At 41.5% G+C, this 16,202-nt stretch overlaps 1 protein-coding gene across 1 annotated transcript; it reads right to left on the bottom strand.

The window, feature by feature from the left end:
* Positions 1 to 95: 95 nt before the first annotated feature.
* On the bottom strand, positions 96 to 15,337 carry LOC307267662 (cyclic nucleotide-gated channel beta-3-like; the record flags this gene model as incomplete). The annotated part of the gene is made up of 18 exons (XM_080050045.1): positions 96 to 110; positions 222 to 360; positions 528 to 680; positions 918 to 1,036; positions 1,440 to 1,523; positions 1,652 to 1,749; positions 3,675 to 3,834; positions 3,982 to 4,123; positions 4,625 to 4,747; positions 5,333 to 5,397; positions 5,523 to 5,609; positions 6,695 to 6,745; positions 6,867 to 7,075; positions 8,476 to 8,772; positions 9,244 to 9,404; positions 12,870 to 12,972; positions 13,658 to 13,823; positions 15,239 to 15,337. The coding sequence occupies 18 exons, from the start codon at positions 15,335 to 15,337 to the stop codon at positions 96 to 98; spliced, it is 2,271 nt and encodes a 756-aa protein (XP_079906171.1).
* Between the last annotated feature and the right edge of the window lie 865 nt (positions 15,338 to 16,202).

Genomic DNA, 16,202 nt, shown 5'->3' with positions numbered 1-16,202 from the left:
TTGTGAGTCAGCCACCTATGGAAAAGTAGAATAAACGAAGCGCTGGAAAGTGGAAATGGAAGTGGTGAATCTCGGTGGCACCACACATCCCACTCTCAGCTGGCCTTTTTCTGTGGACAGAAGACCAAGACAATAGAGGTTCTTATGCAGTCCAAGGCAATTTGTCAACAACCAATAAAGAACCCCAGTCAAATAATGGTGCATCGCTGCTAAGGCCTTACCTTGGCTGCTGACAATAGGCCTATTGCGCCGAAGGCTTTGAGTAGCTTGGGCGTTGCTGGTTTGGTTCCAAACAGAGCGTTACCTTTGGGCTTCTCTTCGGGTTTAGCACCTGGGGGGCCTTTGGCTTTTTGCAGTTTCCTTAACAACCACAACACACATGTACACATTCGTCAGTGGGCCGCATGGTAAAAATGTAAGTAACATTTGCTGCCATCACAAGGATTCGACTGAGTCATGGTCACAATGAAGCATTATGCAGATCAAAGAAAACCTCATTGTTCCTAATGCACTTGTCAATGACTCACCGGCCCTTCCTGGCCAGGACTTTCTGAGAATTTGGGTAGTGGACCAGGATATCAAACAAGTCCTTCTTCTCCAGGACAAAAAGGTTAGCGAAGCCATGCGCTTTCACGTTAGCAGTTCGCCTGTTTCCTCCGTCTTTGGCCGACTGTAGCAAACTGTGATGGAGAGAAGAGGCAAATAAACAAATTATTATAAACAAAAGTTAGTTAGTTATTTCAATGAAGGACATTGAATTTTTCCACAGTGTGGTACAAGGCAATGCTCTGTCTATTTTTCCCCCAATGTTCTTTCTATATCCCTATTGGACGTATTATGTTCCAAGAGTTTACAGAAGGTACGGTGGCCTTCAAGGACAATAAAGTCCAATTCCCTCCTTCCACCACTGGACATACCTGATCTCTCCAAACACACAGCCAGCCTTCAGTGTGACAAACACAATACTGTTGTCAGGTCCTCCCACCACCTGCACCGCTCCACCCTTGATGATGTACATCTCTTTACCAATGTCGCCCTGCAGAGGAGAGTGCAGCACAAGAATGCTGAGGTCAGCGTCTCACTCCGATAACAAAGGGTCATCGGAATTCGATCGTTAACACCAGTGGCGTGCACAGACTCTCTAAGGGGCATGGGGAAAAAAGGGCACCTCCTACTTGAGCTGCTCTTATGAATGATGTGACTTTATGGCAAAATTGAAGCATGGATGTGTCCCAACAGCGCACTAAAGTCAAATCAGAGATGCATCTGAGCCACTCTTGTTGTATGACCTCATGGCATGTGTTGAAGGCCTACTAGCCGTTAGCTTGAATACACCGGTTTGAATAAAAAATTTAAAAAGGTCAATTGCAACCCCCCGCCTCCCTGCACCCTGCCCGTGCTCGCAAGTGCTTCACACACATAATAAGCAGTATACTCGCCTTCTTCACAACAAAGTCTCCAGGTAGATAGATGATAGACTTGAGCCTCAGCAACATGTCTACCAACATCTGCCCGTCACAGCCCTGCAAGAGACAGTATCAGAGTTGTCAAGTTAGTTCTCAGGGCTGGAATCCGATTGTATGTGTAAACTGTATGGACTCCCAACGCCTCCCCCGGGGCTTCTGACCAGAGGACACACACAGGTAATGACCTGAAACAGTGCGATCTTCTGGAAGGTGGCCAGGTTGATGTCCGTAGCGATGGCGGTCTTCATCACCAGAGGCATCTTGTCCAGCAGCTCGGACTCATCTGGAGAGAGCATGAATATGGAACTCTTAACAACACAAAGGCTGTCAAAAGCAAACAGTAACACTTTTCTTATCAGCTTGGTATGCCGGAGAGAGAGACCCTGCGTTCCAATCCCCATACTTTCTGCTATTAAGTATGGTAAGAAAAAGATTTAGGATGTCCCAATTATTGTGGCCAGATGTAGTATGCTTAAAAATCCCCGGATGTCTACTACATCCGGTCAACATGTTTAGTGTTGGAATCAGCATGCTATTTGGGCGATTCTGACCCACAATCCCGTGCACACTGAAAGTGGCGTCACATCGACGGAGCCTCGTATGAAAACAACCGGGGATGCGACCCGAGGGATATACTGTAAAAGCAAGAGGCAAGATCAGCTTTAAAAAGCTTTATTTATCCCAAGAAGGGCAATTTAGTTTACAGTTCCAGTTCGCAGTAAAAAATCATTTGAATAAATACTATAAAAAGCAGTACGAGGTAGAAAATAACATAAATAGACAAACAGCAGTCCAACACACAAATTCAACTCACATTCATTTCAACTCAACCTGTCAGAACAACCACCCAGCTACTGGTGCTCTCCACCTACTCCTGACCCTTGTGATCATTCAGTAACCTGATGGCTGCAGGAATAAATGAGTGTGAGTACCTCACTGTTCTTGCCCTGATTGAAAGATAGCGCCGCCCGGAGGGCAATAGTGTGAATTCCTCACTGAGGACATGGTCAGGCTGACTCATAATGCATTTGGCTTTCTGGACGGCATGTTTGTTCCACAATGAACGTATGCTCTTCAACTGGATTCCAGTGATCTTTGAACAGATCTTTACAATGTTATTTAAACTGTTCTGGTCCTTCACTGACAGACAGTTAAACCAGCATGTAAATGAAAAAGTTAAAAGACTCTCAATGAAAGACTGATAAAAAGTTCTCAAAATAACTTTGGAGACACTGAAAGAGTTGAGCATTCTCAACAAGTGAACTCTTTGTTGTCCCTTTTTCACAATGACCTCAGTATTTGCATGAAATTTAAGCTGGTTATCAAATACTGTGCCTAGATATTTGTAGGTGTCTACAAGTTGGACTTCCTCCCCATGGATAACACTCGGTTCAGGCTCTCCCTTCACTTTCCTAAAATCTATGACTAATTCCTTTGTTTTTTCTACATTCAGATCTAGGAAGTTGTCATCACACCATTTAACAAATGATGTCAAAGCAAGGCCATGGTTGCAGTGTGGACCTTGGAAAAGAGACAGCAACGCAGTGTCATCTGAGAATTTAGCTAGATAACTTCCCGGTTGAGAGGACCGACAGCTATCTGTGTACATGATGAACAACAGGGGTGACAGTACACACCCTTGGGGTGAACCAGTATTGGAAATAATGGCCTGGGACAAGTGCCCATTTACAGAGACCCTCTGAGTTCTGTCTGTTAAGAAATTTAAAAGCAACAGCAGAATCTGATGGGGTAACTCAAACTCTGCAGCTAGTCTCTCAATTAAAATATGCGGCTGCATCTTATTAAAAGCAGAAGAAAAGTCTGCAAATAACAGTCTAACATGAGATCCAGGCTTTTCTAAATGTTTATACATTGTATCTAAAATAAAGAGCTTTGCATCATCTACACTTTTTCCAGAGTGATAAGCAAACTGTAATGGGTCAAGTTTTCCACTAACCAGAGACATGATTTCATTCTTAATAATTTTCTCAAAAAGATCAAGGCACAATGTTATGATGAAATAATTAAGTAAAAGTATATCCCATTTGTATGCCTACTGCATGCTAACTTGACTATTTTTATGGTCGGATGTAGTATGTAGAATAGAAAAAAAGAAAGAGTATGCGATTTGGAACGCAGCCATAGTGTTGTGAGTTTTTCATTCTGACAAAGAACCACTCCCATGTCAGGTTTGAAATCGAGACTCACCCAGCATGCCCTGCTCGGCCCAGGTGTAGTTGAACCAGGTCCGGACTCTGTTCTGGCATTCCTTGGGGATGGTGTAAGTGTTCATGTAGGCAACGCAGCCGTCCATCGATGCGCGGAAATATGTCTCGCCTGCTGTCGCTGCTCCTATGACGTCCCTCATCTGGGAAACAGACGGAGGGAGTGTTCAATTAAAGTAGAACATGGTTAGGAAACGCTTTGGGTAAGAAGTGCAAATGAGTGGAGAAAGAATAAAACACTCAATTTGACACAATTAGAGTTAAGAAGGAACAGCGTCTTTCATTCCTACCTGCCCGATCAAACTGGAGAACACAAAGACACCAATGAAAAAGTTTGACATCTGGAAAGCAATCTCAAAGGTGGTCACAGGCTCTGGAAGACCGCCGATGTTGATCAGACTGCGGACTGCAAAATAGTAACAACGCAGGTACCTGTGGAAGGACAGGGTGCATCAGCTTGTTGCTGGGGTGTTGTTGGACGCCATGCTGTTGCTAGGGACTTGCTCCATGGATTGTTGGCTGTTGCTGGATGGTACATTTTGAGTTCTGGGGGTGTGCCAGGGCATGGCTAGATGGTTCCGTGCTCGACTTGGTGCAAGGTGAATAAGATGGTTTTATTTAAAACAGTTTTCCATTTCTATTACGTTTAATTTACAACAAAACGACACATTTAATAAGCTTAATGTATGGTTTGGATGCAAAAAAGTACACTTGTATCTGCACTGTGTCCTTGAACAACTTTTGTGTTTATTTGTGTCTCAGGTGTTAAATATAAATTGAGATACTGCGGATGGAATTTTCAGCACCAGGGACCGGCACACGAAGGCGGACTGGCTTTTATTTTGGTTTCATTATTAGGGAGAGTGCCAACAAAGTGGCTAACGTCAACAATCACAAACAGCAACACTAGCAGGTACAAATAAAAAGACTTACGCGCTGCCCTGTCCGTCATACACCCACGTTGTAGAGTTGAGACCCTGGCTTACTGAGGCAAGGAAAAATACACAGGCGTTGAGATGGAGGACAAAGAGCAGGTAGCCTGTGGTGCGAGCCACTCTGCGGCAGAAAAACACCAAAGGACAGCAAATGAGGGGATTACATTAAACTGATCTGTGCATGTGGAAAATGCATCTCTTTAGTTGAAAATATTGCAAAGACACACAGCCATGAAAAAAGTATACACTTAATGAGTCCATTTACAGATTACTTGAAGACTTTACATTTGGTACACTATTGTAATACGTATACATTTCACATAATATGTATGTAATATATACCGTATATATCGATTTTGTCCAATAAAAAACAATTGAAGGTGGGGTCAGCCATTTTGGAGTATGCTTGTTGTCAAAATTGGTGAATATCTCCTCACTTTCTGCACTGTGTGCATTAACAGTGTTAATACACAGCCTAGGCTCTGTAAAAGGGTATGTTGCAAGCTACTGTTGGCCCCCTTTGTTCACATACCCTTTGTCTACATAGCAGTCTACAGTGCCTATAGGCTGTGTATTAAAGCCAGATTTTAGATACAGGAAGCAGGTTGTGAGAAGATATTTACTGATTTTGAAGGTCACATTGGTATAAGCACGCTTATCTTATTACTGGATGAGTAAAAAACACATAAATAATTTGCTGTCTCACCTCCAGATGTAGGCCTTGGCCATGATGCTTTCAAGTCGATCGCTGAACTCAAAGAATGAGTCCATCTAGAACACAACAGGAAACAAACAGCCAGTGAGGATCTGAACAGGAAATACACATTTAAAAAAGAATAATACAATTTCACAGTTCTCTTCGCTGACATCATTATAAGGAGAGGTCGGCAGCCTACCCTGGCAAGGCGGTTGAGTCGCCAAAAGGCGGACATGCCAAAGTATGTGCAGACAAGGTCAAAGGGGAAAATGCTGAACAAATCGATCTGAAAAGATTGCAATAAAAAGAAAAAAAACATGTTACACTTTTTCTATGCCTCTGAGGCGATAGTGAGATTGTGTTCAATTCCGTGATTTGATCTCAACATATTGACTTTGCTGGTGCATACGCAGTGGTGGAAGAAGTATAACGATGATAAGAGAGATGCAAAGCGGTGAGCCTTAAAGGTGCTGTGTGTAATGATGTGCATTTTAGTGTAACCTAGTGGTGAAATTTTGAGATTGCAATGATCTGGGTCTACCCCGGTTGTATAATTTACAGAATCTACGGTGGCCTTCAAGGACAAGAAACTAGTTACAAAGATGGCATCATCCACCACTGGTGTACACCCACACAAAAATGCGTAAGACAGTCAAGTTTGTCTGTTCTGTGCTACAGTAGAAACATGGCAGCTCCTATGTAGATAGAACACTCATTCTAAGGTAATTACATTTTTTATACAACAATTAAACCATACTAAAAAGGCTGATACCTTCTACTAACTGCACCTTTAAGTTAAAGTAGTAGTCAGTTTAGGTTAATGCCATTTATCAAGCAATACAGATGTTTTATTGGCAACATAAAGGACTTGAATCATATGTGATCGTTTTATCAGTATTATTACAACATGCATAAATAACATTTCACAGTTGCAGACAGGGTTAAGCATAGCTTGTTTAAATCCCTTTAAATACAGTCAAGTACTTTAGTCTAGTGGTTCCCAATCTTGGGGTGGGGCCCCTCCAAAGGGCCACAAGATAAATCTGAGGGTTCATGAGATTATTAATGGGTTAAGAAAAAAAGGAATGAGTCCTGTCCTGTCATACAAATGTGTAAATAACTTTTTGCCTTTTTTTTCTATACAACTGTATAATTTGAACTCTTTGAGGAACTGTAAACACACTGATTTTCAATCATTTGTCACATCTAAAGCTGTCAGATAAATGCAATGGAATAAAAGCAAGAGAATCACCAGCGACAATGTAGCAGAGTAGAACTATAAGAAATAATCAAGTACAAGCTTCTCAACACTGTTTTGAAGTACAATACTTGACCTACTTTCAACCACTTACTGTATAATTTCAGTCTCACCTTAAACCGCTGTGAATTCCGATAATGTGGCTTTGTGTGAACTCTGTCTTTCTGCAAGGGGGAGGTAAGAAGACTTGTGAATCACACACACAGTATTTTGCATTTAGGAGAAGATGCATGAAGCCCCTAATGGCCTTATGGTGAAGCATATAGTGTTAGTGTAGTGACTCACGATAATGTCTCCGGCCCTGACAAACTGGAGCCGGGGCTGCCAAACAACAATGTCAATAACATTCACCAGGTCGCTGATGATGTCAAAAGTTAACCAGTAGGGGTTTGATTCTTTGTTGTGGTAAGGGAAGGCCAACCGGGCAGAGCAAAACCAAACGTTGTAGTTGAATGCCACTGCTACAAAGCTCAACCAGAAGATATACCGCCGATCTTTAGGGAGAGAGAGAGAGAGAGAGGTAAAGATTTGAAGTTTTAGTGCAGTGCCCATAAGAAGCAGGTATTAGCTTATGCATGCTTAAATGTAACCTGTCACTGAAACAGATGTAGCCTACACATAGTTTTTGCACCATACCTGTATAATCCTCTATTCTTTAAAGGCAAATCAGTTGATTTTTTTTTTGTTAATTGCAGCTTGAAGGCAGCAGCATTTATTTTTTAATCTTACATAGTCTTTAGCTCGTTTAGCGGATTTAAGCATTTTGTGTAAGCAATCGTGTTTACCTTCACCTGTAGCAACCCTATCCGAGACCTGCTAATTTAAATGGAAAACCCTATTGACACCCTAACTGAAATTAGCATCACTTTTGCGGTAGTGTTTAACTATACATTAACTGTATTACAGTGAAAATGTTGTCTTTAACACTGAAGCGAAAAGGTTTGAGGTGTTGGTCATGTCTGTGGAAAGGTTTAAGAACATTTTGTTTGGGAAGTTATCCCGGCAGTCACTCCCTGCGTTCCAATACCCATACTATCTACTATTTAGTATGGTAGAAAAAAGATTTAGGATGTCTCTATTGTTGTGGCCAGATTAAGTTGGTTAGAAATACCCGGATGATCAGATGTAGTATGTAGAATAGAAAAAAGAAAGAGTGACTTGGAATGCAGGGAGTGTTGAGGGTGCATGGAATAACGAAGTAACAAAAGGCTGTGCCTTCCGTTTCCTGCTCACCAATGTAAGTTTCAGTCAAAGCATCCAATCAAATCAGAAGGAGTCGGGTTTTACTCTGGGATTACTTCATGCCCAGCCTCACTGCGGACTTTAGTATGCGAACATATGCGTAAGCCAGCATGATATAAATATGATAACTTCTACATATTTGGTCCAAAATACTTCAAAATCAAGCCACATCTGGAAGATCATCCGGTCGATCTGACTAACAGTCAAAGACATATGCGAGCCACAGACAGACACTCAGACAGACACACAGACAGACGTTTCTCGCTTTATAGATAGATTTCAAGATGCTTCAAAGGGGAAGTCAGCGATTATGGAGAACGCTTGTTCAGTGAATATCTTTTTACAATCCTCTACCTGTTCGTACTGTGTGTGGGCACTGAAAGAAAACACACAGCCTAGGCTCTGTAAACTTGTATGTAGGCAAAGGGTATGTAAACAACGGGGGTCCACCGTAGCTAGCATTATGCCAGTTTACAGAGGCAAGGCTCTGTATTAACAGTGGATTATTTATTTTTATTTTCGCTCATACAGTACGTATAGTAAGTAGATTGTGAGGAGATATTCATTGATTTTGACAACAAGCGGTGTTCTCCAGAATCGCTGACTCCACCTTTAAACTGTAGAGGTCTTGTTCTCAGTGTGTGTCTCTCACCCAAAGGATCTATTGTGTTTCCCAGGTAGGTATCCATCACGCCCTCCAGTGGAGCCATGAGGGCGTCAAAGCAGGAGCAGTTGATGTCCGGGAGGATCTTGGCTTTCAGGCGGGCCTCCTCCGCCAGCCTCGCCTCCTCCTCTTTCTTCTCGGCCTCGAGGCGCTTCTCCTCGTCCTTCTTCTTCTTCTCCTCCGCTTTCTGAGCCATCACTTCCGCCTTCTTCTTATCTGCTTCTTCTTTGGCTATGCGCTCCTCTTCCTTCAGCTTGATGTAGTCCGCCTTCAAATAGATGGGTGCTTGAGAAAGGCAAAGAGAGTGAAAGACACGGTGAGGCAAACAGACCAATGACCATGGCTGGCAATGGCGCGCACAGACTCTCTAAGGCTCATACATACCACAATTCATGTATTGTTAAAGTCATTTCTACATTGAACTAAAAGGAAATAAAAACAAACTACTTAGTTAGGGCATAAACATTCATAAAAATGTATGCCCTAAAATTAATACTAGAAAATTATTTTAAATTGTTGCACAAAGGTCACAAGAAAGAAGGCACCTGAGATGCTCACATACCCCTTGCATGACCTTAGGGCAGGTGTGGAAGTCTGATTAGCTGACAGGTTGAATACACTGGTTTGAAAAAAGATTTTAAGAAGGGCACTTTGGCACACATAACGAAAAGGGCAGGGGTGGTTGACCCTCCCCCCCCTGCATGCCACTGACGTCTGGTCTCCTGGCGTTTTTGGTCCAAATGTGTCCACACTTACTGACGGCCGGGCTGATCTCTGGGGAGGTGGCGTATGGGTCTATGGATTTCTCCTTGAGCAACTCGGTCCGCTCTTGTATCGCCTTGGAGATGGCTCTTAGTCTGTCGTCCGTGAAGCGGAAGTACACCACAGGTGGAGGGGGAGGAGGGGGGGCTTCTTCACTGAAAAAGCAAAAAACAGAGAGGCATATGAAGGAAAAGGCCACATTGATTAGAGTCAGAATGGGTTGTATGTATTGTGCAGGTAAACACACCACCACACATTCTAGTGAGGCAGAAGTGATAATTGAGTTGGCTTACTTTTGTGTGACTCTTTTCTCATTTTAATGAAAATGTTGCATAGTCAACCTTTAACATAAACCTATACAATATAAGTAAAATACACCTTGAAGTATATACTGTACATAGAATAGTCACTATAGAATATTATATGGAATTATTTAAATAAGTGGAGCTATACAATTGTGAAGAGTGAACAAGTTCGAAAGTGTGCATAAAATATTTTTAAATATATAATGTACAAGATATATTTCTCCTAATAGTGTTATCATTTTAAAGTGGGTCAATCATTTATGGATTAAAGGGGTAATTGCTTCAATCTAGAGTGTCGAATGCAATAAAATCACTTGATATTTGGTCAACCAATACCCATTATGGGCCAATATTCATCCTTGTATTACATTATTTACTGTAGTTTTAGTTAACAAAAAATGTATTACATCATGCATTGTTTAATCGTGTGCTCTTACAAGGTCCATTTTGTAATTTTAATCAATCAGCACTTTGAAAAATAAATATATAAATAAATCCTACTTGGATGTGAACGCTCTCCCCTGAGATCAGTCTCAGGCACAAATACCACTAAGCTCCTAATCTCCTTTTCTACTTTAGCAGTCGCAGGCTGCAGGTCACAGTGCGATCGTGGATGGAAGCTGCAGCGTAGAATGTTTTAAGGCGGCTTTTTAAAATGATTTAAAAGTCACAATATGGCATTCTCAGCTAAATGAAACAGCCCTTATGGTTGATTGTGTTGTGTGAAAATAACAGAATACACTCGGAGAAGAGAGGCACGAGGAGCTCCTGAAAAGGATAGAGATCAAACTTCGGGGTCAGGGTATTCTTAGTCCAGTCAAGTTTATGTGTTGAGCTACTAATCGCTGACAGAGTCTCAGCTGCCCCCACGTGTTTACTACAATGAAAGAATGGTACAAGAAAGTGCAAAAAAACAAAATGTCAGGAAATTGGCTATCAAGTGTGGGTATCAAATCAACACGACTGATTGACTAAAATCACAAAAACATTTTCTCTCAAATTGAATTAAAATGTCCAGCCTCTATCACATATCATTAAAAGTGCATCATCATCATGCGATGTTATTACAGAATGCATTTTTCTGTACGTTGTGTATCTCCCCTGTAACATCCGAATTCATGTTTAGGTTAGTTTTTTTCACCTTGTCAACCTCAATCAATTTAACAGCTCACTATCTGCTGGGCTCTCAAAATTGGCAGACTCCATCCACAGACAGTGTGGCTAATGGATGCCCCCCTTACAGCCACTAGGGCATTCAGTTATAGGCATTGCCAAACATGAACCTGAACAGTCAAAACAAAATGACTGTATCTCAGAAAAAAGAAAATATTATAAAAATCTAAGTTTAAGTCAATGTAAAGCCTGAAGTAACTTTGATTTCTAGCAAAAGTAAGATGTGGGGTTACTAGGGCTGGGTATCGTCAAGGACTTTGCGATACGTTACGTATCACAATACACTGGTCACGATACGATATATCACGATATATCACGATATATTGCATATCTTGATATATCACGAAATATTGCGATATTCCATAAACAAGTTGCCTTGTCAAACATAACAGCACAATATATTGATAATTGCACAGACAAATTAAGTCAAAACTATTTCATTCACAACTTCCTTTACTATTTTCTTCCTTTTTTTTGGTTTTGGCAAATGATCAAACACTGCTGCAGCTGCCATAACATCAAAATAACAAATCCAATTCACTCTTGTACTAACTGTACAGGACACAATGAAAATGAAAACACATCAGTGTGTTTTTCTGAACAGTGAATCTTAAGTATTCTTATAAACAAAACTGATCTAACTTCAATAGTCAGTATCCTAGAGGCTCAGGCCTGACAGCAGACATGGGTTTGAATCTGACCCGTGGTTGTTCTCTGCATTTCATTCCCTCTCTGCCCCATTTCATATATGTATCTCTGCACTGTCAATAAAGCCTTGAAAAGCAAAAAAAATAAATAAAAAAAATCATAAAAAAATTAATTAAAAGAAAAACGATTTTTAGTTATAAAAATGTATACTGATATCGCGAAAACTAAGTATCGCGATATATCGATTTTTTGACACAGCCCTAGGGGTTACACACACACAGGGTGAATCTCAACTCAGGGGTTACAGCCTACGAAGGCTGCATTTGAAGACCGATTGGGTCATAGCGGCGCACAAAGGCTGTGTCTTGATTCAGGGGTTGCGGTCTTGGAACCGGCCTCGTAGGCTGCATTTGAAGACCGATTGCGTCATAGCGGCGCGCAAAGGCTGTCCCATTTGCAAGGCTCCTTGCAAGGCTCCTCATATGCGGTCGTGAAATGCAGCCTTCGTTTCACGGTTTTGAAGCAGTTTTGAAGGCTGCATCAGATGTATCCTTCGTGGCCCAACATATCCCAAGATTCATTGCGTTTTTTTCAGAGATTGCATAAAATAAAATAAAAAATAACAAAACAGCAACGTGTTGCTCCATCTTCTTAACTTTTATCATCCTTTCTTTTTTTCTTGTACTTTTTTTTCTTTTCGTCTGGTAGACAACTTATTTTTCTTTTTTCCTCCGCTGACAGGGCTGTCTCCGTTGGCAGCAATCAGGGTTGCTAGGCAGCACAGGAGCGGCGAGTCGTCACGCAAGGTTACGTAAACCGGAAATGCTCGTAAACGGAGACCTGCGGAGACCGTCTCGTTTAACAAGGCTCGTTGGCCTTTAAACCGGCCTTAAAATCGGCCTTCATAGGCTATAGCCTTCATAGACCGCGAGACTGCGTCCTACCAAGTGCGTGGTCTCTGAATCAAGACACAGCCAAAGGCTTGTTCCATTTGCAAGGCTCCTTCATATGCGGCCAAGAAATGCAGCCTTCATTTCACGGGTATGAAGGCTGTAACAGATGGATCCTTCGCGGCCCAACATATCCCAAGATTCATTGCGTTTTTTTCAGAGATAACAAAACAGCAATGTGTTGCTCCATCTTCTTAACTTTTATCCTCCTTTCTTTTTTTCTTGTACTTTTTTTCTTTTCGTCTGGTAGGCAACTTCTTTTTCTTTTTTCCGCCGTTGGCAAGGCTGTCTCCGTTGGCAATCGGGGTTGCTAGGCAGCACAGGAGCGGCGAGTCGTCACGCAAGGTAACGGCTTGTTACGCAAACCGGAAATGCTTGTAAACGGAGACCTGCGTAGACCGTCTCGTTTAACAACGCTCGTTTGGCCTTCGAATCGGCCTTCACAGGCTATAGCCTTCACAGGCTATAGCCGCGTAGATCGCGTCCTCTCTGGATCGGGATATAGCTACACACACACACACACACACACTTGATGCATTCTTACCCCTCAGCCCCCTCTGGATTGGCAGGAGCACCAGCAGCAGGAGCTGGGGCGGGAGCTGGAGCTGGAGCTGGGGCGGGAGCAGGAGCAGGAGCAGGAGCAGGAGCTGGAATACAAAGTACAGCAAAACTCTATAGTCTGTTTCTATCAGTTGAAAACTTTTTTATTACTGTAACAAAAAAACCCTCTCTGAAAACCTTTTTACAGATTTGAATCCATAAAAAGAAATCCACTTAGAAATATGTGATGCATGGTAATGTTTTCAATGATTTCCAATAAAAGAAACAGCCGTGAAGAATGTTTTAAAAAAGATATCATATATATGTGTTTTTAAGAAAGACAGAAACAGGGTATTGGTCTCATTGTGAGCGGACTCAAATGTCACTTCTCCTCCACTAATGTGGAAAACAAAAAGCCATTACATCTCAGCAGGGAAATGAAAATAAGAAAGCAATTGTGTTATAGTAAGTAGTGTACTTCATTCACTTATATCACTATGTGCATCTATTGTACTTGAAGAAAGTGATATAACGTGAATAATATGTGTCTTTTCCTGATATCAGTTCATCATCTGCAAAGAACTGCATGGCAGATGATACATTTACTGCTTTTCCAAGTATGTACGTCAACGTGTTCACCTAGATAACAAGTACAGTGCGCTCACTGATAGTTGAGCTGAGTGAAAACATAATTAGTTTTCCCTCTGGTCGTAAAGCCAAGGTGATAGATCCAATTACCAATGCGTGCAGACCCAAAATGCGACCGCAGTTCAGACCAAATAAACTCCTCACCAGGTTTGGGCTCTTCCTTCTTGGGCTCCTCTTCTTTCTTTTCTTCTTCTTTCTTTTCTTCCTCTTTCTTTTCTTCCTCTTTCTTCTCTTCCTCTTTCTTTTCTTCCTCTTCTTTCTTTTCATCTTCTTTCTTCTCATCCTCCTTCTTTTCCGGGGGCTTTTCCTCCTGTAAACACACAATAGTGGTGACAGCTTGCAGAACCAAAAATGGACGGACAATGTCTCGAGACACATAGGACAAAGCTGGACAACAGGTTTAGATACTCAACTGGGCACACTGTGGTTTGCCAAAAATGTCAAAATACTTAATGTAATTTCAACAAAATCAAGGTTCAAATCAGGTTTGACCGCTAACAACCCTTGAGGTTCATTCTTAGCAGCGTCCACCTCGTCAATTTTAGTAAAAGATATTGCAGCAAATAATTAAATATAAAGGGGGCATATTATGCTCATTTTCAGGTTCAAATACAGACTTTTGGTGTCTTCTTGCCTTAGCAAAGTTACCTGAAATGCTAATGATCTACAGAGTCTCTGGTGTTTCATTTGGAGCTGGCACACATGTGGTGTAGTATGCTCATGAACTGCATAGTGTTGCATCACACTCATTTGAACCACATGTCGATACACACATTTTCAGACCTAAACATCCCAAAATAAACTGACTGGGTTGTTTTATTTCAGCTTGTGGGCTTGTAGAGACACAACATTCCCAAATAGGTGTGCACAAACAGTAACGATATCACTTTTTCTTCATGGCTGTTTGTCATCAGTGCCAAGCAGCTTCAGAGGCTTTCACTGATCTGAGTCACCTTCCGCTCAGTGTGACAAGCACACAACCTGGTTAATGTAAAGTTTGGCTTAAATGGTGAACTTACACTTTTTAAACCGCTAGACAAAGGTTTAGGTAGCATGTCACACCTCATACCATTAATTGTAAGCTAAACTGAGATCTTTTCCACAGCTCTAGTTTGCCGCCAGACCGCCTTTTATTTTTGTATCACTCCGCCAATCAGCCTCTCGACTCAGAGCTACCACGGATTATTCAAGGCAAGGCAAGGCAAGTTTATTTATATAGCACAATTCAGACACAAGGCCATTCAAAGTGCTTCACATGGGCATACAATACACCAAGATTAAAATACATCAAGTATAGAATACACATTAGAAAAGCGAATGAAAAATATGAATAGAAATAAAAAATTTAAATAATAAGAGACATAAGAAGTCAAAAAAACTGTCAGAAAACTAAAGCTGTGGAAAAAAAATCTGTTAATTGTACAATTGTATGAATATTTTAGGTTTTAGATTAGCATTTATATTATGTGGTTAAAACATTGTTTTTCTTCTGGCCCTGTCTGCAACAGTACAAGGTTTTCTTCTGCTACAGTGACGTCTCCCCTAAACTCCTTATAGTGACTGGGCTGATCGCTATCTCCATAAGATAAAGCATTAACTATGGCTAAGTACCCCATAGCACCCAACTTCTAAAATACTGAACTATCCCTTTAAGGTAAAGAAATGTTTTCAAAATACTTCTGTTCCAGTTTGATATCTAATGTGTGAGAAAGAGCCAGGTCTTACCTTGGCAGGAGCGGCTGGAGCCGGGCTAGGAGGTGGTGTGGGGGTTTTGGCAGGGGGAGGCTCAGGGGCCCCAATCCACTGCTTCAACTTGCTGAACATGGCGGGGCCTGGTGTGGGCTACAGGGAGCAGGCCTGCCTCCTCCTGAATACCCTTTCCTTTCTGGATCTCAAAGGCTTTTCTCGTAGTCTTCATCTCTCATCCAAATGGGGCAGTCTTCTTAGATTTCTTAGAAACTAATTAATTCCCTCTGGGCACTCCCCTTTCTCCTGGTCTGCAGCCAATCACAGGCCAGCAAGACAACTGTCCTCTCTCAGAGTTGACTCCAGTGCAGACCAAGGAGCATTTAGATCGCTTAATTTCTTTAATTAGTAAATTAATTGATACAATTACTGCCAGTCAATGTGGGTTTGGGCAATCACATATATTTTCAATATTACAAACAAGTTGCTAATTCTGCCTTTAAGTGTAATGTGATCAATTTACTTTTGCCTCTATGTCCGACAGAGGTGAGTACATGTATATTTGAGAATATTTATTCAGTGGATAACACTTAACATGTTGTTACTTTTGGCTGAATATGATGGACAAATGAAACTACTAAGGGTTATTCCAGGCTGCACATTCAACAAACTCAGAGACCACTAATTAAATTAGCACTCACAATGTCCGTGTCTGACCAAAGGGGATTACCCCTCTCTCCCTCCCTCCCTCCCTCTCTCTCTCTGACTGTAACTTCTGCTGTACAAACACAAATTGGATACGACAAATAAACAAACGAGATGCCACTGCTCAAGCCAACTGTCGTTAAATCAGGGAATTCTTTTTATTCTATAGCAGATTCCTACAGACGTCAGATCAGTCAAATATGATATTGTGAGCATTACTTTGACCAATTGTTTGGATACATAATCTCTGTAAGGCTTTTACAACTACAGTGCATTGGCAAACTGAAAATGAAAATGA

Source organism: Ammodytes marinus (assembly GCF_949987685.1).
Source record: "Ammodytes marinus genome assembly, chromosome: 21".
Taxonomy (NCBI): Eukaryota; Metazoa; Chordata; class Actinopteri; order Uranoscopiformes; family Ammodytidae; genus Ammodytes; species Ammodytes marinus.
Note: the sequence above shows the minus strand (reverse complement) of the source record. Positions and strands in the feature narration are given on the sequence as shown.